Here is a 25,103-nt window from a genome sequence, read left to right on the forward strand (position 1 = left end):
AGGAGAGTGAAAAACAAAGACAGAGACAGAAAAAAACAGAGAGACAGAGAAACATGGCAAGAGAGAGAGATAGAAAATGAAAATTAGACAGACAATAGAGACAAATAAAAAGACAGGGAGATTGAGACAAAAATAAGGAGATGCAGTGACATCCAGATCTGAATCTATGTATCTATCTATCTTTTTATTTAATGGATTTACTCGGGAACCAAAAAAGCATTAGTGGTGGATTAGTATAGGGAAACATGTGTAATTTGAGTGGTGGACATGAGAGTCAGTTTGTTGGATTGAATAGTATAATGGAGGGATAGAAGAGGGAAGTCTAGTAAGTGTTATTCAGGAGCACATTGTAGTAAAATGAGTTTTGGGATGAGTCAGAGAGTGGAAGTAGAGAATATATTGAGAGATATAGGGTGAGACAGAATAGTGCATTCAGGGCCGGACTGGTTGTAGCGGGCATTGGGCATTTTTCCGGGAGGCTGGAAGGGTGGGGGCCGGTTTTGCAGCAGTGGGGGCTGGTTTTTTGATACTGGGGGATGGTTTTGCAGCGGTGCTGCAATATTAGCTCCCCGGACCAATAGCAGAAGTCCTTCACACTTGCATCAACCTCCACCCCCCGCTGGGTCCTACAAAGTTGCCAGGACTGCTTTGAGTTCCCAATCCGGTGTATTGGTGGGAGGCAAAGGTGTTCTTTTCTTTTTTTTCCTTCTGCTTCCACAGTAGGAGTAAAGTACTAAATATATAAATACATAACTACATGGAAACAGTAGCGGTCGGCAGTAGGAGTTACTGCAGGGCGGTGACGTGGGCAGGGGGAGAGGCAGGGTGGGGGGGTAGTAATGTATGGATTACAGAGTTTTACAGGAAAGTACACATTTAAATAAATAAAACGAATTTCGTTGTGCGCACTGCATCACATTTGGTGATGCAGTGCGCGCAACGAAATTCGTTTTATTTATTTAAATGTTTACTTTCCTGTAAAACTCTGGTGATGCAGTGCGCGCAACGAAGTTCGTTTTATTTACTTAAATGTTTACTTTCCTGTAAAACTCTGTAATCCATACATTACTACCCCCCACCCTGCTCCTCCCCCTGCCCACGTCACCGCCCTGCAGTAACTCCTACTGCCGACCGCTACTGCATAGAAAGGTTATACATCTATTGTTTTTTCTTCTTGCACAGTAGGAGTAACGTAATAAAGATTTAGATGCATAACCACATTGCAAGGGTATACTTGTATGAGAAAGATAATATATCATGATTTAAAGTTGTATTGTATAAACTCAGTCTTTCAAGTTTTGCCGTACCTGAATCAAAAAAAAAAAAATGTATAAATATTCTTATTTTATTTTATCTTTTCCTCAATATTTCAATAGTGAAGCCGGCATGACCCCATATGCCAGCTTTGCACAGAGAGCAGCTGCATGTGCACTAGACAGATTAGGTGCACACATGCCTTCTGCTTGCATTATTAAGTGGCTGTGCATGTTTTCCCAATCGGTATTACACCAAAATTGGAAATAATCTTTCATAAATGATCGGGGTGTGGATTTACAAACATTTCACGTAAGCCAGGTCAGCAAGAAAAGTCCGGAGGCATGGCCCAAGAAAATGATAACATTTCATCTTTTAAATCCTGCCCAATGCTGCAGGTGATATAATTCCGCAAATAAACAGCCCTTCGAGGGCCTAAAGTACATCTGCAGAGGGGTAGCTGGTGCTGTAATGCGACCCAAGGTGCTCATTAAAGCTCATGTTGAGTCTGTTAAAATGCTTCCTTCTATAATGTAGCAAGCATTGGCTATTTTAATTTTGCTCCACTAAATTGGGGGCATTATGTCAAATATGCAGTCATCTTTTTATTCTTCACCATCGAATTCACACTGCTCAGTAGAAATAGCACACTCCTCAGTTCGATTACTCAAAGGTACAGACTGCTATTTCGCTATTTCAAGAGCCTGACAATGGAACGTAAAACTGCACTACATTACCTTAAGAGATCGAGTTGTTTAAGAAGGGTAGTCTTCTCTCTCTGTAAACGTTCTGTCACTCTGTAAATTTCCCTGTAAAAGATAACATAACGAGACAGGTCAGACACGACCCTATATTGTTAACGTTTATTAACAGGGTTTTGTAAAATGCATTATTAATTCCGCATCCAGTGATCTTTATAACAAAAAATATGTATCCACATTAGGTTGCCAACAAGAAATAACATTCCATTTAGACAAGTTTTTGATTTGGGAGTGGTACGGTGGATGCCTCTTTCGGAAAAAGATTACAAGCATGTGCCTGCATGCAAGACAGCCATCTTGTAATGGAGTTGTGGTGACAGCTTCAAGAAACAGGCGCAGCCGTCACTTATAAGAACAGAAGTATTTATTCAGTTCAAGAATCACACCTGCGACCTCAGCCACAGCCTTTCCGTAGTGTTCTCGCAGTCAGAGTCCCCGGCGCTCGCCTTGGAACGCTGGTCGCGGTGACATTCCAAATGATGTCACCGCGAGCAGCACCATCGCACGCGGAGCAGCCGGGGGGGGCAAAAGAGGGAGATACCACACATCCCCCTCCCCTGCGGAAATAGAAAACATTAGATAAAACAAAGTGTAGAAACCAGAGGGAGATTAAGACCTAAACATCAGGTAGAATGGCAACAGTTACATCATCACATATTGATCAAAACGCTTGGGAGGTTTGGTCACTCTCCTGTCGGGCCTGTGGCCTGGATGAGAAACATCTGACGGTCTCCTGACAGTGAAACCGCTAACCTTCCTAGGGCCACACTCCCCCCCCCTTGCACCTTCTGGGACCTCTGCAGGAGGGTGGTACTTTACAACTCTCCCTAGGTTCCATATTTTCCCTTCTTGGGTTTTGACTGCATTCTTGAAGAGCTTAGTGATTTTCGTGGGGCTGCTGTACTCTGACCAGCTTGCCTTCCCTGTGGGAGCTTTGATCTTGATATTGTCACCTACTTTGAACTCAACCTCCCGTGTGGACTTGCGTTGGTCGTAACCTTCCTTCCTCGCCTTCATGGCTTGTTCATGTTTCTTCAAGCTTTCCTTTTCTTTGGTTCGATCCGACCACCCCTTATGCCATTCCATCCACCCCGGGGCAAGCTTAGTGTTGGGTGTCCTTGCGCGGAGCAATTCGAACGGGGTGACGCCCGTCGTCTGATGCGGCGTGAATCTGTATGCTTCCAGACGCCTCCACAACTCTTCTTTCCAGCTTATTCCACTTGCTTTGGCCAGCTGGATGCTCTCCTTGATGGTTTTGTTAAAGCGTTCGACCATGCCGTTGGTTTCTGGGTGGTATAACGCGCATCGCTTGTGCCTGATGCCTCTTTCTTCCAGGAAGTCTTCCATCTCTTTTGAGCATAGCTGCACACCGTTGTCGGTGAGGATGTTGCTTGGGAGCCCCTCTCGGATGAATACCTCCTGTAGGAATCCGATGACAGTTTTGGTCGTGACTTCACTGACGAGTTTTATCTCTGGCCACCGGGAATACAGATCTACGAGCACAAGAATGTAAGGTGTTCGCAGCTCCCCGGTCATGGGGCCCACGATGTCCAAAGCCAGCTCGTCCCAAGGTCCTGACGGGGGCGGCCTACATACCATGGGTGGTGACTGTTGCTTCAAAACCTTGTCACTGTTACAGCACGGTATGCACTCTCTGATTCTCCTTTCGGTGACCAGGTCCATGTTCGGCCACCAGTAGCTTTCCCTGAGCCTTTGCTTGGTTTTAGTGATACCTAAGTGCCCTTCGTGAGCTATCTCGACCAGGTTGTCTCTCACCGTTGCTGGTGGTACGAGTCTTGTTCCCCTGAACAGGCATCCGTCAACAATGGTTAACTCGTCCTTAACAGCCTGGAAAGGCCGCAGGTCTTCATCACGTTTGTCCCCGTGCTTCCATCCATCTCTCACTCTTCTGCAAACTTCTTCCATGGTCTTGTCCTCTTCTTGTGCCTTTCTCCACGTTTCTTCACCCAACGCCTTCTGGATGGTGCAGACATTCTCACCCATGAATCCTTCTTCATCTTCATCTGTCCTGTCTCGCATTTCACTTGCTTCTACTCCGCTGACAAGCCTGGACAGGCAGTCAGCTGCAAGGTTTTGTGTTCCCGGGACATACTCGACATTGAATGTGTACTCCTGGAGACAGACCACCCAACGCCTTATCCTGCTGGAGATGGCATCTAAACCCTTCTTGCTGAACACTTCTACCAGCGGTTTGTGGTCGGTTCGGAGGGTGAACTGCGTACCCCACAGGAAGTCTCTGAATTTGCCTACTGCCCAGGACACCGCCAATGCCTCCTTTTCAATGACTGAGTAGTTGTTCTCAGATTTTTGGAGTGACCTTGAGGCGAAGGCCACGGTTTCTTCTCCTTCCACACCTTTCTGGGTAAGGACCGCTCCCAACCCCTTTGCACTAGCATCAGTGGTGAGGACGGTTGCCCGGCCGGGCATGTAAGACTTCAAACTAGGGGCTTCCGCAAGAGCTCTCCTTACATCCTCGAACTCGCTCTGGCATTCATGGCTCCATCTGAATTCGCTTTCTTTCTTCAGCAACAGCCTGATGGCATACGTCCTGCCTGCCAAGTTTCTGATGAACTTTCCATAAAACTCCAGCATCCCCATGAATGATTTGATCTCGTCTTTGTTCTTGGGGGGTGGCAGATTCACAATGGTGTCCTGGAGCTCGACCTTGGGACGTATGCCTTCTGCTGTAATCTTGTGTCCCAGGAAATCCAACTCGGCACAGCTAAAGACACATTTGTTCTTCTTCACGGTGAGACCCTGGGACAAAAACCTCCTCAGTACACATCTCAGTCTCTGATCATGCTCAACTTGGTTCTTTGCAAACACCAGCACGTCATCCTGGTAACACAAGACGCCAGGGATGCCTTTCAGGAGGTTGCCCATGATTCTTTGGAAAACGGCTGCCGCCGAGACTAGGCCAAAAGGCATCCTTTTGAACTTGTAAGCACCCATGGGCGTCACAAAAGCGGTGAGTTCTTGAGACTCCTCGTGAAGTTTTATCTGGAAATAGGCCGAGGTGAGATCGAGGGTGGAAAACACCTTTGCACCCTCTAACATGCTCATCATTTGGGTGATGTTCGGCAAGGGGTATCGGTCAACGACGACCTCTTTGTTGAGTGCCCTCAAATCAATGCAGAGCCGGACTGACCCGTCCTTTTTCTTCGCTGCCACAATGGGCGCCAACCATTCGGTCGCCTCCACTGGTTCGATGACTCCAGCCTCGCACAGTTTCTCCAGTTCCGTTCTGACCTCCTCCTGAATGGCTATGGGTAGTCTTCTGACTTTCGCCACAACGGGCTTGGCATCCTTCTTCAATTTGATTTTGTGACAGTAGTTTTTCAAACATCCAAGCCCTTCCCTAAACACTTCCTCAAATTCTCTTGTGATGTCAGCTTCACCATCCTGTATCTCTTGTGTCAAAATCTGTGGATTGCTGTTGGGATTGAGGTACACTCCTAACCCCTTTTGAGCACGCCACCCCAGAATGTTGTCCCCCACAGTGGATACATATACTTTGGAGACAGTAGACCTGTTTCTGTACTCAATTTTACTCAGGAAGTACCCTTTCATGGAGATGGGGCGCCCCGCATACCCTCCTGGTCTCAGGTCTAACCTCCTCAAGATTATCTTGCCTTTGGATACACGTGAGAACTCTTTGGCATTAATGATGGTTATTCGAGAACAAGAGTCAAACAATGCATCTAGATCAACATTCCCAACTTTTATGGTGTCTTTAGGACTATCAACTTGTTCCTCATCAACCTGTGCTGTAACTTCCTTACCCAAAAGGTTTCTGGGACCTGGTGCCTTCAACTCCTTAACTTGCACAACAAATTCGTCACTCACCACATTCGTTCTGTCTCTACTCTGTCTACTGGCCCCCTGCCCACTCTTGCAAAATTGCCTGAAGTGGCCCCTCTTGCCACACTTATTACATGTGAACCTGAGGGCGGGACACTCCTTGTCGTTGGCTAGGTGCCCTTGTTTCCCACACCTGTAGCAGGCACCTTTGTATGACCCACCCGGTCTGCTTTCCTTCTGCTCCTTGCTCACCGCCTTCTGACCCTTAACTACAGACACCGTCTCACTCTCGGTTATCACCTCACTGACATTAGTCTTGTCATCGTTCTTCTTTTCCCCTGCGTCCTGCTTAATCTCCTTGACGCACTGTAACATGTGCTCTACCTGCTTGGCTATGATGAGAACCTCCCTCAATGGCGGGTCATCTTTAAGCCAAAGCTCCTCACGCACTCGCTCCATCCTGCAGGTCAACACAAATTGGTCCCTAATTCTCTCCTCGCTCGCTCCCCCAAACTTGCACGTTGCAGCTAACTTCCTCAACTCAGACACAAAATCTTCTATGGATTCCCCATCTTTTTGAGCCCTCTTACCAAAATGGTACCTCTCCATAATTGTGCTAGTCTTGGGTAGGTAGTGCAAATCCAATTTCTTTAGACTAATTTCAAACTCATTCAGCCCTCTTGCCTCCTGTGCCCCTAAATCCGGGAGATGGTCTAGAACTTCCTCTCCTTCTGCGCCCAAGTAATAGGCCAGCAGTGCAACTTTTCTTTCAAGCCCCAGGTTAGGCCCACACACAGTAGCATAATTTAAAAAGACTTTTTTCCATTTTTTCCATAGGATGGTGGGGTCACCTGGGTTGGTTAGGAAGAAGGGTGGAGGGGTTACACTTTGCATGTTAAAACCACAATGGTCTAAGAGAGAGCTTAGGACCAGGCAGCCCGCACCAACCCTCTTGTAAGGCTAACGGGGAGCAAGGTGACCACAACGAGCCTGTGCTAAAGAGGTGTGTAAAGGGATACCACTAAAGGCCACTAACTAGCTAAGGCAAAGTATCCCTCAGGGTCGAGGATACAGAACTTACAATTGGTGAATAATCAAGTTGCAGCAGTATTCAAGAGTCTACATCCACGAGAGTAGTTGGAAAGGACATAGAATGTGTACTGATAACTTATTCAACCAGTAATATAATGGCACAATTGTTTAAACTTTCTTGCACGGCCCGTGCACCAAGGAGCTAAGACCAACTGTAGGCAGAGGCAACGAGAGTCACCACCAGTTCAAACGCGAAGATTTCTCCTACTGCCAGCACCGTTCCAAAAGAGGTGGCAAAAACTCCTTCAGTCACAACCACTGCCTAGCGCTGTAACCACCAACTAGTTCTTGATGAAACCTTAAGAAGACTCAGTCCAGTCGCATGTATTGCAACAATAACGTGTGGTGGAAATTCGTCTCGCCTGCCGTGCTGGTTCTAACACTCATTAAGAGGTGATCGAGGAGCTGCCACACATCCCCTCGCCTGCTACGTGGGCTCCCTCTGCAGAAGAGACTTCCCTGAAGGAGAGGTGGGGCACACGGGTCTCTTGCCAGCAAACGTTTCTTGAGCCTCAAAGCTTGCCGATGAATGACCATAACCTAGGCAGCTAATTATGCGCCAGATCCCTTCGCGCGTTGCTTGCGCTGAGCGTGCCCTCTCCAGGTGAAATGCCTACTCCTCGGCTAATTTTCACACATTTCCTGAGGTGGTGAAGTGAGTCACTTGCTTTGATTTCGCCTTACTTCGCTACCATGCGGCGCTTAATTCAAATGCTAATGAGGCTCGGCTTTCAAGTGAAATGACACACGCTCTTCAGTCTGCCGCTTCAATTTCACGCTACACAGAGCAGTCAGGAAGGTCCTTTGAGCACGCAGGGAAGGCACACACGCGTTACCTTACTTCAGAGGGACGAAGTTAAAAGCTGACCCGTGGTCGCTCCTTCAAATACTCTGCTGGGCTCCGTTCCTGCCGCCTCTCTCCTTTTTTCTCGTGCTTCCCCTTCACTGCGCTGCCGTCAGGGTTTCCACAGCAACACGATGCTCCTCATTAACAGCCGGCTGCAGACTCGAGTCAGCTGTTTACACCAGCGTGTTGAGGTCACAGGAGGTCACCCTCGTCGCCAGTGTGGTGACAGCTTCAAGAAACAGGCGCAGCCGTCACTTATAAGAACAGAAGTATTTATTCAGTTCAAGAATCACACCTGCGACCTCAGCCACAGCCTTTCCGTAGTGTTCTCGCAGTCAGAGTCCCCGGCGCTCGCCTTGGAACGCTGGTCGCGGTGACATTCCAAATGATGTCACCGCGAGCAGCACCATCGCACGCGGAGCAGCCGGGGGGGGCAAAAGAGGGAGATACCACAGGAGTTCAAATAAACATTATGTTTTTGAAACTCCATTATAAGATGGCCACCATATATGCACATGCATGCATGCCCACCATTTTGGAATGAATTGCTATGTTAATGTTTGCTAAAAAAAAATCAACAGGCATTGGCAAACACATTATAAGAGCATACTGGCAACAGAGAACCCACAGTGGCGAGAGGGCAACGGGTACAAATCCTGCACTGCAACCTTTAAAAAAAGGACATCAGCCAATGGCATCATGGGGCTGACCAAACCCTACTTTTCTTCTTTATGTATGTATGAATGTGTGTATTGAGGTCTGACTCTTTTAACAGACAGCTGCAGCAGTCTGTAGCTAAGATCTCAAAGGGGCATCTTTACAATTTCGTTGCACCACATCACTTCGAGAAGGTGAGGAGTACAATCTTAAAGTGGTCTGTAACTTACTGTAAGGTGTTGGTATGACATCAGGAAAGGATAAGTAATTTCTTACTATGGCTTTTGACAAACACTTTCGGACTCCCCAAGGCATTCCACAATGCCTGAGAGAAACTTGTTCTAAACTATTGAGAAGTGAGGAGTTTGAAAGAGATGGGTTGCAGCATAAGACACTCACGGTACAAGCACTTTCAGACGGTTCGGTCAGCATTGCTGGAATTTTAATACATACAGATATCCTGACTGAAAAGTGTTAAAGTCCCAGAATGGTCCCCATCAGCTATTCTGTTTGAAGAAGGACCAAGAAAAAAAGGCCACGAAGAAGGAAAAGTGGTATAAATTACTATGAAACATTAAGGAAGATAAGATAAAGGTTACAAAAAATGTCTGTGGAGAAATATTTTCTAAGGTGGAACCCCTAAACATATGGTAAATAAAAAATGATTTGCCACACAAACGTGTGAAACCTGCTGCGGGTCAGAAACTCCTCTGTCATGTTGGACACGCTATACTTGATTGCTGAAAACATAACAAAATCCAACCTTTTGACACAGTAAAGTCCCCAAAATACAGAGATGTCCAGACAGATGATCTACACTTGCTTTGCTAGTGTCAGCATTCGGGTTGGCACAAGTACTGTTTCATTACTCGTGCTGGATTTGCTGGAGGAAGCGAAGGAAACATCTAGTCTATGAAAGTGGTACAGAGCATTCCACCATTGTTGCATAGATACAGCCGTGAGAGATTTCTAATTAGAAGCAATGTGTTGAAAGACAAGCGCAAGCATAAGATTAAAGAGACCAGAAGAATGAGGGGGTAAAGAAAGACTATCAGATAGGCTACCTAAGAGTAGAAGAGGAGGAGAGTAAGGGATAGAAAACGAAAAAAGTCTAGATGTTTCCTTCGCTTCCTCCAGCAAACCGCCTCGCAATGTAGAGCTTTACTGGCTCCCACTCACTGTGTACCTAGATCGTTCTGCTGTTAAGACACGACCACTACCAACCACTTCAGGGAATTTTAAACCCCCTTGAATATTTATTTATTTTACGCTGTGGTTTATTCATTACCTTTATATTTTCTGTAATTTGATATATCTGTGTCAAGCTATTTATCTTTATTTGATCTTGTACTTCGTTGTTTGGCTATAGAGTATACAGTTCTGTTATAGTTGCTACTCCTGTTTCTTTCCTCTTTGTTCCTACCTGATCTTCCCTACTTTCCTTTCTCTCTTTTCTTTCCTTTCTTTCCCTTTCCCTTTTCCTCCCTTTGAAAAGCTATAAAATGCTTTCTTCTCTCTCTATGACTTTAGGAATAATATAGTTCTTTTTGGATTTCATTTTATGTATACAATTCCTTCTGTCAGTTGTTCCATTTATTTGCCAATAAAGCTTTCAAACATAAAAAAAATTACTCGTGCTGGAGAGCAATGCCAAGGCCGGCTTCAGGGTGGTGCTATCAGTGGGACTGCACTGATCGCTGACCTGGAGGGGTGGAGGGGGCACTTATCTCAGGTAGGGCACTGTGTTTAGCATAACCTGTGATTTAAAAGCACCTGCTGCAGAAATACTTGTGCGTCCAGCTTTCAGGCAGCAATAAAAATGGCAAGATAACTCGTATGATTAATGTTTTTCTGAGAGAGAGAGAGAGAGAGAGAGAGAGTGAGAGGTCAGAGTTTTATCTAGTGGCAGTTTTGACTCGCCATAAAGTAGAACAGAGGGTTAATATGCATGCTGCAAAGAACAGATCTGTATTTTATGTGGATAGCTGAGTGTATTAGTAAAGCTGGCCTTTACCAGTGTTTTAAAACAAATTAAATGTATGTGAGAGGGGTTATGGAGAGATGAGGGGCACTTTTGTCGGATGTTGGGAATTCCCAGGAAGAGGTCATGTGGGAGGAGTAGCACAAAAAAAGATTGTCGCACAGGGTGCCACCAGCGCTAAAGTTAACCCGCTGCTACAGTTGTGAGACTCATATTTTGAGATGGATGATAAGTGATCAATCTTTGGAAGATCATGATCAATCTTTGGAAGATCATAAAAGTATGCATTTTTCTATGTAATGTAATTGGCAAGAGTCCAAATATGTAACAAATGGAAGTAGAATACCCCCCCTCTTTGCATAAATGAGGCATGTCCATAATATTTTGATAAACAGAAATCAATTAATTACAGAATTTTAGCAAACGGTGAGCTCCTAGAATAACGATTGAATCTTAAATTGTTAAAGGAATATATGGTTTCAATGTATCTTTTATGTCCAATAATTACTACACATGTATACGACCTTGATCAGTACTGGTGCCTTTACCCAATAATCCTTCCGTAAAGTGAAGCTGGTTTGATTTCTCTGCTGCCCTCTGATTTAAAATATTTACTGGTGAATATGAGGGCAAACAAATAAAAGTCATATGAGAAGGTTGGCTGTAAATTGCAGTTAACTTTTTTTGCCACATGACAAATATTTTCCCCATGGAGTAACCCCCTTCCCCTACACCAAAACCTTTTTTTGGCAATGCTGCATTCTTATTCCTACAATGGTATTGGATTTTGGGCCAGATGTACACAGTTTTGTGAGTCACAAACAGCCTCATTCAATGTACAAAAGGCAAATTGTTACATACACCCACATGCATCATTGTTCCATTTTGCGATTCCTTAATTGCGAAAATTAAGGAATCGCAATTAAGGAATTGCAAAATGCAATTCATTAAGAAATTTGCAAACAAATTGCGATTTCTTAAAGTTCCTTAATTGCGATTCTCTAATTGAGAATCGCAATTAAGGAATTTCTACACATTCATTCCTATAGGCCTAGAGGCCCATAGGAATGAATGGGAGGGCATTCTCAATTTGCAATTCATCATTGTGAATTCGCAAATTGAGAATGCAATTTCAAGGGTGCAGGGGTGTCCAAAAGACACCCTGTTGCACCCCTGAAATTTGCTTTTGGATACATCTTACACACACACATGCCTCAAGGGCACGTGTGTGTGTAACACGTAACAAAGAAAAATGCATTTAAAAGCAATTTTCTAGATTTTCGCAAATTACCATGAAGGTCTACTTCATAGTAATTTGCATTTCTAATTTCCAAATTCGCAATTTCTAAAAGTATGATAAATTGTATTTAAGGAATCTCAAATTGAGATTCCTTAAATGCATTCGCAATTGTGCAGTTTCTTAAATTGCGAATTTCTGAAAAAGGTTGGTGCATCCCAAATCAGGAAATTGCATTCGCAAACGGCCGAAAAATGCGATTCGCACCGTTTGCGAATGCAATTTACCTTGATGCATGTGGGCATTTGTAACTTATTACCGAATCGCAATTTGTGTTTACTACCAAATACCAATTTGGTATTTTGAAGGGGCATACCTTCCAAATACCAAATCAGAATGCTTAATGCTTTGTGACCAAATTCCGAATACAAAAAAGTAATACTTTACCACCAGTTTAAGTCTGCATTTGCAAAGGGGAAAGGGTCCTTTGTGGATCCCTCCCCTTCGAGAAAATTACATATTTTTTAAGAGCAGTCAGTGTCCCCATGGACAACTGTCTACTCTTAAAAAATGAAACTCCAAAGTTTCATTTTTTCTTGTTAAACACTTCCTGTTTTCCTGTAAGAAAAATGGCCAGCATATATACAAAAATAAATTGATTAATTGAAAAAGCAATCACTGACATGTTGTCTGCTGACCTAAGCAGGCCATCATCCCTGTGATGGCTGAGATTTCTAATGAGTTGCAAATCGCTTCCTCTCTCATTAATATGCATGAGGTAGGTTTATTTGCGACCCACTTAGATTGGTTGAAACTTAAAAGAGTTTCATACATTAGGAATACCAATTTCCCAAATGCGATTCGGAGAGAATCACAATTAGGAAATCGGTTTGTGTTTTAACACCTGGCCATTAATGCTGTGACTCGACAGGAGTAAATATATGATTATCTCAAGTGTGGGAGTCTGGAATGGGTCAGGAAAGGTGTGTGGGTGTGCAAACATTTTCAGGGCATTGATGCAAGACAGTGTGCTGGATGTCCATATGAGAGCTGTGCAATGGAATTGTGTAGAATAGATGACCATTAAAACTGCAGCCCCACAGGCAGTGGAGTAAAGGCAATGTAAGGGTATCACAATCCGCACCACCACCACACTCCTTAAGGCCAGGTGCATTCATATTCTCAGTGCCAGTGGCTGTACTCAGACACTCTCCAGTGCTCTGACGAAACATCTGGAATAGCACTAAGCAAAGGTAAACTTTTCTGGCCGTGCTCCTCCAGCACTCTTTTAAATCAAAAAGTAACCCAACGGTGAAACACAGTAGTGAGAACACTTTTGAATTCCACGTACCGCATTCTTTTTTTTTCTTTTTTTTATTATATTTATTATTTTCCATGTTGCACATACTTTACACATTATACATTGTTCAGCATTATTACTTCATGCTTCATAGCTAAATGAGTTCTATTTCAAGATATACAAACATTTCATTACGCACTTCCATCATCAGTATTTATATTTCATACTTTACCACGATTAAAAATTAAGCCCTTCTTGGGTCTACCTGCGGCCCAAGTCCCTCCTTCCACCTACTTATGGGTTGCCATATTCTTAAGCCTAATGTCCTTCCCCTTTTCCCTTTTCGTGCATAAATATTCTTCTCCATATTATATGCGTTCAACAGATTAGCCAGCCAGGTTTGCAGTGGCGGCGGCTTTTTATCTAGCCATGCCCTTGCTAAGGTCAATCCGTATACTGACATTGCCACGAACAGAAATTCCTGCTGTGTGTCAGCCCCTTCCAATCCCAGACCTAAAATTATCCGAGCTGGGTTAAGTTTAATTTGGATCCCCAATGATCTGTCCAGAAAACCCTCAATGTCCCTGACTAGCGTATGCAGTTGAGGACAGGTAGCAAATATGTGAATACTATCAGCTTCACTAGCATTGCAGCGAGGACAGTTGGTACCCATGGTCCCGCCCCATTTAGCTATCTTAGCGGGGGTATGATAGAGTGAATACAACGTTTTATAATGTTGTGCCTGCATGGAGGATGAACACAATATAGTACGGCCTAGGTCCAGTGATTCCTTAAACCACCCTGCATCCACGCTAAGTTTTTCCGCCCATTTATTACCCACTTTTCCTAGATCGTCAGTTTTCCCTTTAACCAAACAGGCATAAAAGGACCTAATCATGCGGTCCCCCAGAAGTCTAATTTTTTCCAGTATCTCATTCCTACTCAATCCAGCTGACCCCCTTGACTTATTATTCAAAAAACTCCTGACCTGGAGGTACTTGAAGAAGCCTCTATTATCAATACCATGCTTAGTTCTTAGATCTGCAAACTGTACCATCCCCTCTGCGTCAAATAGATCCCCAGTCTGCACAATACCGCTGTTTACCCATTCTGACATTACTTCATCTGCAAAGATTGCTTGAGGAAATTACCTGTTTTTATAGAGTCTAATATATCTGTTGTATATCTCCAGTTTATTTCTTTTCAAGAAGGCAGTCCAAATCTTAACAGCAGCAGAAACTGTCTTGAACCTGGTTCTTTTGAAGTAGCCAAAGTCAATACAATTTAAAAAGCAGTTTCCCACATCTGTCCCTAACACAGTAGCATATACTTTCGTAGACAGGTTATTAACTCTTTGATCCAGATCTGTTCCTCCTATTAACCCTTGCATGTATTGTAGAGCAGCTGCCATTTAATATAACCTGAAGTCCGGTGCTCCCCCCCCCTTTCTCTTGGGAGCGTGATATATCTATATGCCCTACGCGTCTTCCCATGTGCCCAGATGAATCTGCTATATATTGCCTCTAATGTATTAAACCAGCTGTTCTCAAAGAATAAAGGGATCGATCTAAAAAAATAAAGAAATTTGGGGAGAATCAGCATCTTAATAACGTTGGTACAGCCCACCAGCGATAAGTGTAAATTATTCACCGTTATTAGATCCGTTTTTACCCTTGCCATCAGTGGAGCCATGTTTATCTCTACCACCATATCAAGGTTTGCTGATATTGCCACCCCCAAGTACACAGCTGATCCAACTACCCTAGCGTCATTACACGCAGAATATCTATTTTCAACAATCTGTGTCTTAGAGTTGTTCAGATTGTATCCAGAGATTTGACCGAAACATTGAGCCTCTGCTTCAATCTCCCTAATGGCAATGGAGGGGTTAGGTGTCAGAATGGCAACGTCATCCGCATACGCAAGAGTTTTTATCGTGCAGCCGTTTATATTCATTGCCGGAATCTGCGGGTTCAGTTCCAGCCTACGCTGATAGGGGTCCAAGTATAATGCAAACAGCAGGGGGGATGAGTGGCAGCCCTGCCTAGTCCCTCTGCAAATCTTGACTGCTGCCGAGTATCCCCTATTGACCCTAATCTTAGCCATTGGGTTGATATACAGGGTCTGTATGGCCTTGATGAAGCCCTCCCCAATTCCACTCCACCTCATGGCTGACCATAGGTATCCCCAGGAGACCCTATCAAACGCCTTTTCTGCGTCTAGAAACAACGCTGCCATGGGGTCTCCTAGGGTACCTGCTGCATCAAACATGGTAATGACCTGCCTGACGTGTTGTGTTGTTCCTTTTCCTGGGATAAACCCATGCTGGGAGGGGCTAACTAAACCCTCAACCACCCCTGCTAATCTTTTAGCCAGTATCTTTGAGTAGACCTTGACGTCAGCGTTCATCAACGTAATTGGGCCAGGTGCATTCATATTCTCAGTGCCAGTGGCTGTACTCAGACACTCTCCAGTGCTCTGACGAAACATCTGGAACAGCACTAAGCAAAGGTAAACTTTTCTGGCCGTGCTCCTCCAGCACTCTTTTAAATCAAAAAGTAACACAACGGTGAAACACAGTAGTGAGAACAGTTTTGAATTCCACGTACTGCATTCATTGCTGATTAGCAGGCATTACATCCACACACAAGTCAGCCAATCAATAAATCTTTACTCGGTGCTGTATTAAAACCATCTAGATGAGAACAACCAATACAAATTACGAAAATACAGGCATACAAAAAAATTACAGCTATAATTCATTACTAGTTATACAAATTCCTTCCGTCCGTCGCAACATTATAAACAAAAAACGATCATTGTGGAACACATGCACATATACGAAAACATTCGCAGGTAGGTTACAAAAGGTCAGCATTGAACAAAGAAGTTTGGTGTTTTTAAGTAATAGTAACAAATAATGACCACATTTGGAAATAAAAACGACAAAAAAGAAGCAAGTTTGAGTGGATGGAGACATTATCACGGTGACAAGAAGGGGATAAATCGAGGCGACCTCACCACTTTGGAAAACTCATGAGAGAGCGCACTGTATTAAATCTAAAACGTGTCAGCAAAAATGTGTGCAAAAATTAGGAGCTAGAGTAAGATATGTCTCAATATTGGGAACATATGTAAACATTATAAACCCTGTCAATTTCTGCAACTCAGACACCTCTTTCGCAGCGCTCCTGATTCTTGAATGTCAAGTTAACTCATTAATGCATCATTACTGGTAACAGCAGGAGGGTTCCTGTTGTATCTCTTGTGTTTTCTATTGAATGCTCTTCATGTTTTGATTCTGTTTCCATGGTGTTGACTGTTGTCAAGTAGGTTTTTCCCTTTAGATTCCCGACTGGACAGCTGTGTCTTCAGTAACTTCTGCCTGGGTTTCGTGGGTTTTCCCTGTTGATCTACTGAGAATAAAACCCTTTTCTTTCTATGTTGTTAAGTCCTTACAACAGTTCATGAACAACTCAGGTCTCCTGAGGCTAGAAAAAAGAAATATTTCAGCCAAGGGATAAGTAGATCCCCAACTAGAGAGTCCTCTAACACTGTTCTTCAGGGCCGGACTGGCTACCGGGCAGTTTGGAATGCTGCTGAGCTGGGGGATGATTTTGTTCATGGAGACCTGCGTGCGCTAAACGAAATTCGTTTTGCTTTAATTATTTCGAAGCACACGCAGGTCTCCAAGAACGAAATCGGCCCCCACCACAGTGAAATCAGCCCCCAGCTCGGCAGCATTCCAAACTGCCAGTTTGGCCCTGCTGTTCTTTTAAAAACAGTCTCTATCTTGTGTCAGACAGAAGCCAACAGGAGTAGGAGTCAGAGCTGGATTGTATCCCCAAATAACCCAGTCCAAGTTTCTGATGACGAATGTAGTTGGAACAACGGTGAAGAACTTCCAGTAGTCATTCACATACATATTTAAGCAGGAGTCGTCGAGCAGCCATCTTGGTAAGAGAAAATTAAACACTTGGCTGGGGTATCCTAGTAACATCCTAGTCACCGTTCCTAGGTGACTGGATGTTACTAGTTCGAGAATGCTGGGTTCCTGAGTTACAGCTGTCGGAACTGGTGAGAAGTTGTACCTGCCTGTTCCCCTACAAATAAACTATTTGAACCAAGGAGGTGGGGTTTAATCAGGACTGCTAAAGAGTATCGTTTTTAAGTACTTGCGGAACTGAGCAGTGAGTTACAGGATCGGAGAGCAATTGGCAGAGAATTCCAGAGTTTAGGACCCAGCACAGAAATGGAGCGCCCCTTAAGATGTGCTCTGAGAAACCTGGGCACAGAAAAAAGTGCAAGGTTAGCTGATCTCAGTACTCGGGTGGGGACATATGGAGAACCCAGGGCTTGGTTATAAGAAGGAGCAAGACTGTTTCTAGAACTAAACATATAACACAAGGCCTTGAATTTAATCTGTTTGCCCACCCTCAGTCTCTGAAGCAAGGGAGAGACGGAGGAAAATCTCGGCAGCCGAAAAAGAAGGTAGTCCGCCGCATTTTGGATGGTCTGTAATTGACGAATCAAGGCTTTGTCAGCACCCAGATACAGAACATTCCCGTAGTCCAATCTGGATGTAACCAAAGCCCGCAGCACAGTTCTCTGTTAACCTAACGGGTTCAGCCAGAGTATTTCCTTAAGCCATTTCAGAATGTAAAAACAGGAGGCTGTAAGCTTCTAGACCTGTGGTGTCAAGGAGAGATTTTTATTGATTATGAAACTGAGATCCTTGACCTTATCCACCAGTACAGTCAGTGGACCCAACATGACAGACCAATGGCTGACTCCCCAGATATTAGGGTTGTTTCTCAGGATCAGGACGTCGGTTTTATCATCAACACTAGACATCTCAAATGTTTTTTTCTGACAGAATATAGCACCTGGAAGTAGATATTTGACTGCAGTTTCTGTGCTAGGGTCTTAGCGTAAATGTTGTTGTTTACCTTAAGGGTATAAGATAGCCCTGGGTGGTTTTCAGCCAGAGTAACAGAGTTACTTCAAAGTATTAATGAGGAGGCAGTGTCCTATGAAGATAATATTTATCTGACAGACGATTAATTAATGGAACATCTGGCTAGAGTAAACGACATAATAGTGGGATTTGCTTACCCGGGCTACAAATTAAATTTCAAAAAATCTAAAATAGCCGACTTCAGTGTCCTGTTTCTCGGATTTGAAATATCAAGTGAAGGCAAAAGCCAGGCAACACATTTTTAAGAAAAATGTGCAGTGCTCCAACCTCCAACAACTCTGAAGAGACTACAATCCATTTTGGGATTTTTAAATTTTGGCAGAATTTACATTTTGAATTATGCAGAAAGGGTAAAACCATCATTTAATTAGACTTTTCAGTTCAACACTGGACACAGGAACATACTGATAATGTAAGGTCAGTACTAGCTAACAAGTTAGTTTCCAGACATTTACACACATGTGTCAACACAACTAACTTGGTGATCCACGTAGTTGCTGGACCAACTTGGTATGCCTACCTCACTTTCAATTAAAGTGATACAGTACCTATAGCATGCAAATCACATCTATACATGAACGCTGAAATGCATTCGCATCCACTGAGAAATACTAACAGCCGTACAGATTGCTGTAATGAGAGAGAGAGAGCCCTGGGTCAGGGAAAACACATAATTATTGTCACCCCAGTACTTACCTTAAAGGCGTTTAATAAAGCGAGCATCCCGAATGCTAAAGCTCTACATCCAAGATGGATCCAATGGGCTAACTCAACAAATGTAGGTTACCGATTTGATGCTACATTACAAACACAAGCATTCCTGCAGTACGAACAGGAATATACTCTACCGAATGAAATTATGCATCTAGATTGATATGAATGTATCAATTATACCGATGATTCTGCTCAACCGGTCATAGGAAACAGCATTATTCCGCGGCATGCGCAATTGTAAAAGGACGTATGTGGGAGAGAACGTTTCTTCCCAGAATAATACGCACAATGTCCCTAGGGGACTACACAGCACAGTTGGTAGAACTAAAAGCCCTGATACTGGCAGCACAAAATAGGGATCGCGTATTCCCCAAACGTATAGTGTGTGAATCATTTTGTTGTGTCCAGTCTTATAATGAATATCTTCACTATTGTGGCCAGAATGGGTTTTAACATTCGAAGGGTTGTACACTCAAGCACAAGATGCTTTGGGAACAAGTGTCAAAGCTGAAAGAAGGCCTGTCATGATCTATTGTAATTCGTACATTGAGTCATCAGCGGTTTGGCGTTCATGTTAAGGGAATTCAATGGCGGATAAGCCAACAAGGCAACAGTGCAAACAGCTGCAATTTCTGCAATCACTCGTTCTAGCCCGAAAAATAGATGGAACAACTATGATAGCTGTCAGTGCCACGCACAGCACCACCAAAAGGCTTTCCACTCAAGTACTCCTACAAATTAGATGTACAAATTTGCTTTCAGATCTAGAGCATTTTCTAATGATGAATTGTATGATGGCACAAGTAATTTTGGAGACATGTTCTGTTATCAACATTATGTTCACTATTTTTTACACAAATCTAGCATTCCACATGCTGTTTAAAACTACACACAATGGGACTATTGCCCAAAACCGCAGAAAGGTAGTTCAAAAACATTTGCTCAGAAGTTTGCATATTTCTCTAGTTTTGATAGATCAGTCCTAGACTCTTATTATTATAGGCTGGCACCTACACCTGCAAAAAATAATATGCTCACAAACACCAAGCTGATTTACCCTGCTTCCTTTATTTCCCAACTGTTTATACAGGGTTTCAACTTTTGCAAATACACAATAGACACAAAATCTGTCTGGGCAACAAAAGATTGGCATGTTAAGGGAAAATAGGCGTTATTTAGAGCATGCCTCATTCCACATCAAATGATTTTCCTGAATAAAACAGTACAACAAACCTCCTGTCTTGGTATAGCTAGGGCAAAATATTTGAACACTCCTTGCATTCCCACATTTGCACGCTTTGAACATTAGCAACAATACCCAAAGTATAGTGAGGATACACTAAATGCCATACTCCGCAATAGATCTTACAATACATCAGACCCTGTTATATTCAAGAGTTAGGCCCATGTAGTAAGGCAGCTTATTTCTTACATTGTCCTAGAAAATAACATTTCAGCAGTGACCTTTTGCACACATATGCATGTACGATTTGGCAGAGTCGATGATGTGGGGAGTGTAGTTCAAGGCAGAGAGAAGAGGGAGCTGTTATGTAGTGCCTCTTGTCTCTGCCTTGAATTGCACTCCACACATTATTGCCCCAGCCAAATTCCTGGGTATATCACTGGACAAAAACATATCCATACAAAAACACATCAGCACCATCGCTAGAGTTGCTAACCATTAGCAGCATATCTTCAGGAACTTAAACCTTTCCTCCACTTTGCCGACCTCACAACCGTGACGCATGTACTCTCAAAGCTTAACTATAGCAGCTGTACCCTTGTGGGCCTCCCAAAACCCCCACTTGCACCTCTGAAAACTACCCTCAATGCTGCAGCCAGGCTCATCAAGGGTTAAAAAAGTGATCAGATCCCCCCTGATCTTCATGCACTGCACTGGCTTCTCTTCGAGGCCAGGATGCACTTCAAATTCGCCTGCATGACCCACAACGCGCTGTACCTTAAAACTCCTTCCTACATGTCCCAGAAGTTGACCTTATCTGGAGTAAATAGATCGGCCAGAAGCACAAGTTCCCTACTCCTCAAGCCACAAACATTCCAGAAAAAGAAAACCTACAGCCGTTCCTTTTCTGGAATGGCCCCAAACATCTGGAACTCTCTACCCATGGATATCAGATGCAACCCATCCACTTTCCTCTTTCGGAAAGAAGTAAAAATGTTTCTATACAACAAATCCCTCTCTCTCTAGGAATAGGCCACTTGTATCCTTTCCCCATATCCCCCACCTAACTTGTACATCACTACCTCGGGGAAAAATATGCCTCTACTCTCCCCACCCTGTAAATCCCTTTCTCTTCTACCTCAGAACATTCCACTCACATATTCTACTGCATATTATTTGTTTACATCCTTTTATATATTTTGTAACTTTGTATTTTTATTTATTATTTTGTAACCCAAGTATTGCTGCTATTTTGCCTACATATCCTGCTATATATTGTTTACTTTTTTTACTGTTACTTTGTGTTTCTATTTATTTTTTATGATCCTCGTGTTATTTGGTTGTGCTTACTCGGGTCATATTCGCCCTATATAAAACTCCTTAAAAAAATAAATAACTAAAATAAACCAAGGAAACCCAGAAATGACCTCAAGAGTCAGTTGGCTGACCTCCTGATTGAGCTACATGGATGCACAAGCTTCCAGAGACCTCTCTCCCTGCACTGCCCAGCTGAATAGCTCCAACTGGCCCTGGCCGGGACACTGCTGCTGAACTCTGCTCTTTAAGTGGTGCCCACCATGCCTTGGATTCTTGACTGGTGTTAGAGTGTACTACCTCCTGTCCACAAACTGCAAAAAGTGTGATTTTGAAACCTTTTGCCAACTCTTTTCCGGTTGAACCGATGGATACCAGGCTTACCGTAGATGCCGCAATCGTCAAAGTGGAATTACCAGTCAATCTCATCTTTCTGGGTTGCCACACTGGAAGGAATCTGACTTCCAGAAAAGTTTATTAGTTCAAACATAGAGGGCTTCATTGGGTCCGATGCTGAGCAGCTACTCATCTATGTTGAGGCCTTCTAGGACACAGACTTCAGACTTCCCCGCTCAGAGTTTTCCCTTCTTAGTCGACAACAGCACTGGGATCCTGCTCTTCAGGAATCATGCAATTGTCAAACCCAGCTTTGGATCCAGCTTGCACCCTGCCCTGTCGATGACTTGTCGACAACCACTTTTTCTCCAGAAAAGCTTCTAAGTCAGAAGGTAAACTTTCCACTTGGATGAGCTTTGTCCCTGTACCTGAGCTATGCTCCATCACGGTTGGCCTTAACTTTTGACTTTGACCTAGTCTAGCTCAACCAGATACCCTTGGTTGGCGCACATGTGCTTGTTGGTGCTATTTTTAATTCAAACTTTAAAAATTAATATCTCCAGTTTTAGATTTTGGTCATTCTGGCATAATTTTATTTATTAAAATGTACCTTGTTTTTCTAAATTTGTTTGGGATTTTTTAGCTTTCGTGTTTTTACTTCATTACTGTTTGAGTACTGAATAAATACTTTACACATTGACTCTAAGTTAACTCCGACCGCTTTATGCCAAGCAACTAGAGGGATAAGCACAGGTTCATTTGGTGACTTTGGTGGTTCACCCTGACAAGGACTGTGAGGTGGGTTCTCACTCCCCTCAACTAATACTCCAAATACAATATGAACATGTGGTTTTAATGATAAGACATTTATTTGTCATTTCAGGACTGAACTTTAGATATACATCTTTTAAAATAAAGTGCACATTCACCTGGAATAACCCTGACCTACTAGCTGTGCCACTGTTTGTTTCAATAGCATTTACTACCACAGTTTGCTATTTCATGGTGATCTACATAACAGCTACTATTATTCGAATCAAGGGAGCACATTTTCTTTGATCTGTAAAGGTAAAACAACTGGGTAAACCCAAGTGGAATTCCAAAATATGACCTATAGCGTGTGCAGAGATCAAAGGAGCAAATTATCTACTAACTAAACTAAGTCATCAGTAATAACTCTTCCATTACCATGCTCCGCCAAATGCCATATGTCAGAGTAAATACATTAGCAATGCAATCATTTTCGAATGTAATTGGGGTTTCCAAAAAGTAATGTAATTGCCATGATTATGAATAATTGCAAATAAGGAACAATAATAAATAACTGTGAAAGAGGTCAATCCCATTAAGAGTGATGTGCTCTTTTTATTTATATTTGATCATGTGCTTGTGTAATTATTTGAGAGTAAGAGCCAATTTATTGCTTTAAAAAAAACACACCCTTAACTATCTCATGAGTACATAGGGTAATTATATGCAAGGAAAGCATGGTCAATTAAGGAACTGAACGTCTTAACAAGAAAATATTTAACACAGGTGTTACTGTTAATACAGTTCCTAATAACAATTGCACCGATCCCAATATCTTCTCATCCAAAAAGCTTCTACCTACAGCTAACGTTCAGCACGATTATGACCCAAAATACAGAGTGGCAGGCACTCGAGTAAAGAAAAACGCTCTCCTTTATGAGATCAGTAGGGATCACAATGTGTCCATTAAGGTCGCATTGGATTGTCCCACACTAATTTCTCCATTCCCCCTCACAAATGTCTTTATTTTAAACCTGATGAAATATGCATGAGGAAAAAACATAAAGGCCCCCATTAGGATGACGGGCGGACTTTGTCCGCCTGCCATCCCATCGCAAAAAGGGACTGCCCGCCATAAGGGGGTGGGTCCCGTTGGTGGCATTAGGATGCACCCGCCACTGTATCGGGCGCATCCAGCATTCCTACCATTGTGGCGGGCGGTGCACTCGGCACCGCCCGCCACAATGGCAGGAAGGCATGCTGTGCAATTCCATGCACAACATGCCAGGCACCGCGCGGTGCCTGCCTTGTTGTCCATGGAACTGCTGGGGGGTACCATAGGTACCCCCCATGTGCACCCCTCAACCCCCTGGAGTCCTTGGGGGCCCGCAACGGGCCCCCAAAGCAGACTCCGCATGCCTTTCCGTGGCGGCAAAGGCATTGTAAATTGCCCATCCTAATATGGCTGGGGGTGTCTGATAGACACCGCCACCATATAAACCATTTTCCGCCCCAGTCGCAAGGCGACCGGATCGGAAAAGCCGCGGACAGTGTTTCCGTCCGCCGCAGACCCCCCAGCCATACTAATATGGCGGTGGGTCATTGCGGCACGGATGGCGGGTGGATCGCCCCCGCCAGGCCGGCGGTAGCTACCGCCGGCCAGGCGGGGGTGATCCGCCCGCCATCCTAATGGGCCCCAAAGTATCCTGAGTTTTGCAGCATGGGAGGTTGAAAAACTTGGTTTCATACAATGTTAACCGTTATTTTTACCTGTGGATTCTACAGTTACGGTACTTGCTTGTGGTATTAAAACGTCATTAGGTTTCGCCTGCAACAGCGCTTGCTCTGTGCTTGTAAAAGGTCTTGTATTTCAAATATCTCAAAGGGGACTCTTATCAGTTCCTAATGCTGAATTATTGTGTTCATTTGCTTTTGTGTGAAACCTTTTTTTTGTTACCTTCCCCTGGCTGAAGGCATTTACGATACTTCTACTAAAGCTGCTCACACAGTTTGAGCCCCATTCTGTCTGAATATCGAGATCTCTGCTTGGTAAGGCCCCTTGGGTTAGATCTAGGATAGAGAGAATTAACCCCTTGGGCGCGGCCGCGATTCTGCACCTGTGCGGCACTTCTGAAGAGTGGGCGGGTTCATGACGGCCCCCAGCCGTCATCAGCACACGAGCACTGTGATGCATGATGGCCGGGGGCCGTCATCAGCATGGAAGGGGTTAAAACCTTTGGGTTTTCTGATGAAGACCTTCGCTAAAATGATTGGCCTCTCACTAGGCAGTGATAAACAGTTCACCCTCTCGAAGGGACTAGAAGGCGAATAGACCAAACTCAACCATAAGAAAAAATCCAAGCGCACCGAACTCCTTGCGCATTTTATGTCAGATTATCTTAAGGCTGGAACTATTCCTATTGGATTGAGGGTCCGTAATATCCCAGGACTGTTTGTTGAGATCTGACAATTCCTGGAGAAGTGGGCTTTAATATCAAACAGGTGCTCCAGGGATTGGATGATGCTGATCATCGAGACTGCGAGAGAAGTTATAGCTATCCTGAACAAGGAAATTGAAGATCTTGAGGAAAAGCTAAAACAGGATAACTCGGTCGAAATGGGCAAAAAGAAATTGGAAGAAATACGTTTAGAACTTGATTGCTTCTTGGATTATCTTCTAATATGAAGAACCGAGAATTTCAGAAAGGATATTCAGTTGTTTACCCAAGAGCGGGCTTATCCCTACTTGGCCACCAACTTCTACACCAGTTCGGATGATCTCAATCCCCGGGGTGGCACACCTAGATGGGGTAACAGACGGGTGACAACCTTTTCTGACACCACAGATTCGGAGGGTGAGGGGCATAGCAACTATGA

The 25,103-nt window shown here is 43.8% G+C and overlaps 1 protein-coding gene across 2 annotated transcripts in view; it reads right to left on the minus strand.

The window, feature by feature from the left end:
* CRACR2A (calcium release activated channel regulator 2A) overlaps window positions 1–25,103 on the minus strand; it is a 990,950-nt gene that overhangs the window by 165,262 nt on the left and 800,585 nt on the right. For both annotated transcript variants that reach the window (XM_078673953.1, XM_078673952.1), the window contains exon 9: window positions 1,992–2,063. In XM_078673953.1, coding sequence (XP_078530079.1) covers window positions 1,992–2,063 — 72 coding nt within the window. The remainder of the gene's footprint in view (window positions 1–1,991; window positions 2,064–25,103) is intronic.

Source organism: Lissotriton helveticus, chromosome 1_1 (genome assembly GCF_964261635.1).
Source record: "Lissotriton helveticus chromosome 1_1, aLisHel1.1, whole genome shotgun sequence".
In the NCBI taxonomy this organism is placed as follows: Eukaryota; Metazoa; Chordata; class Amphibia; order Caudata; family Salamandridae; genus Lissotriton; species Lissotriton helveticus.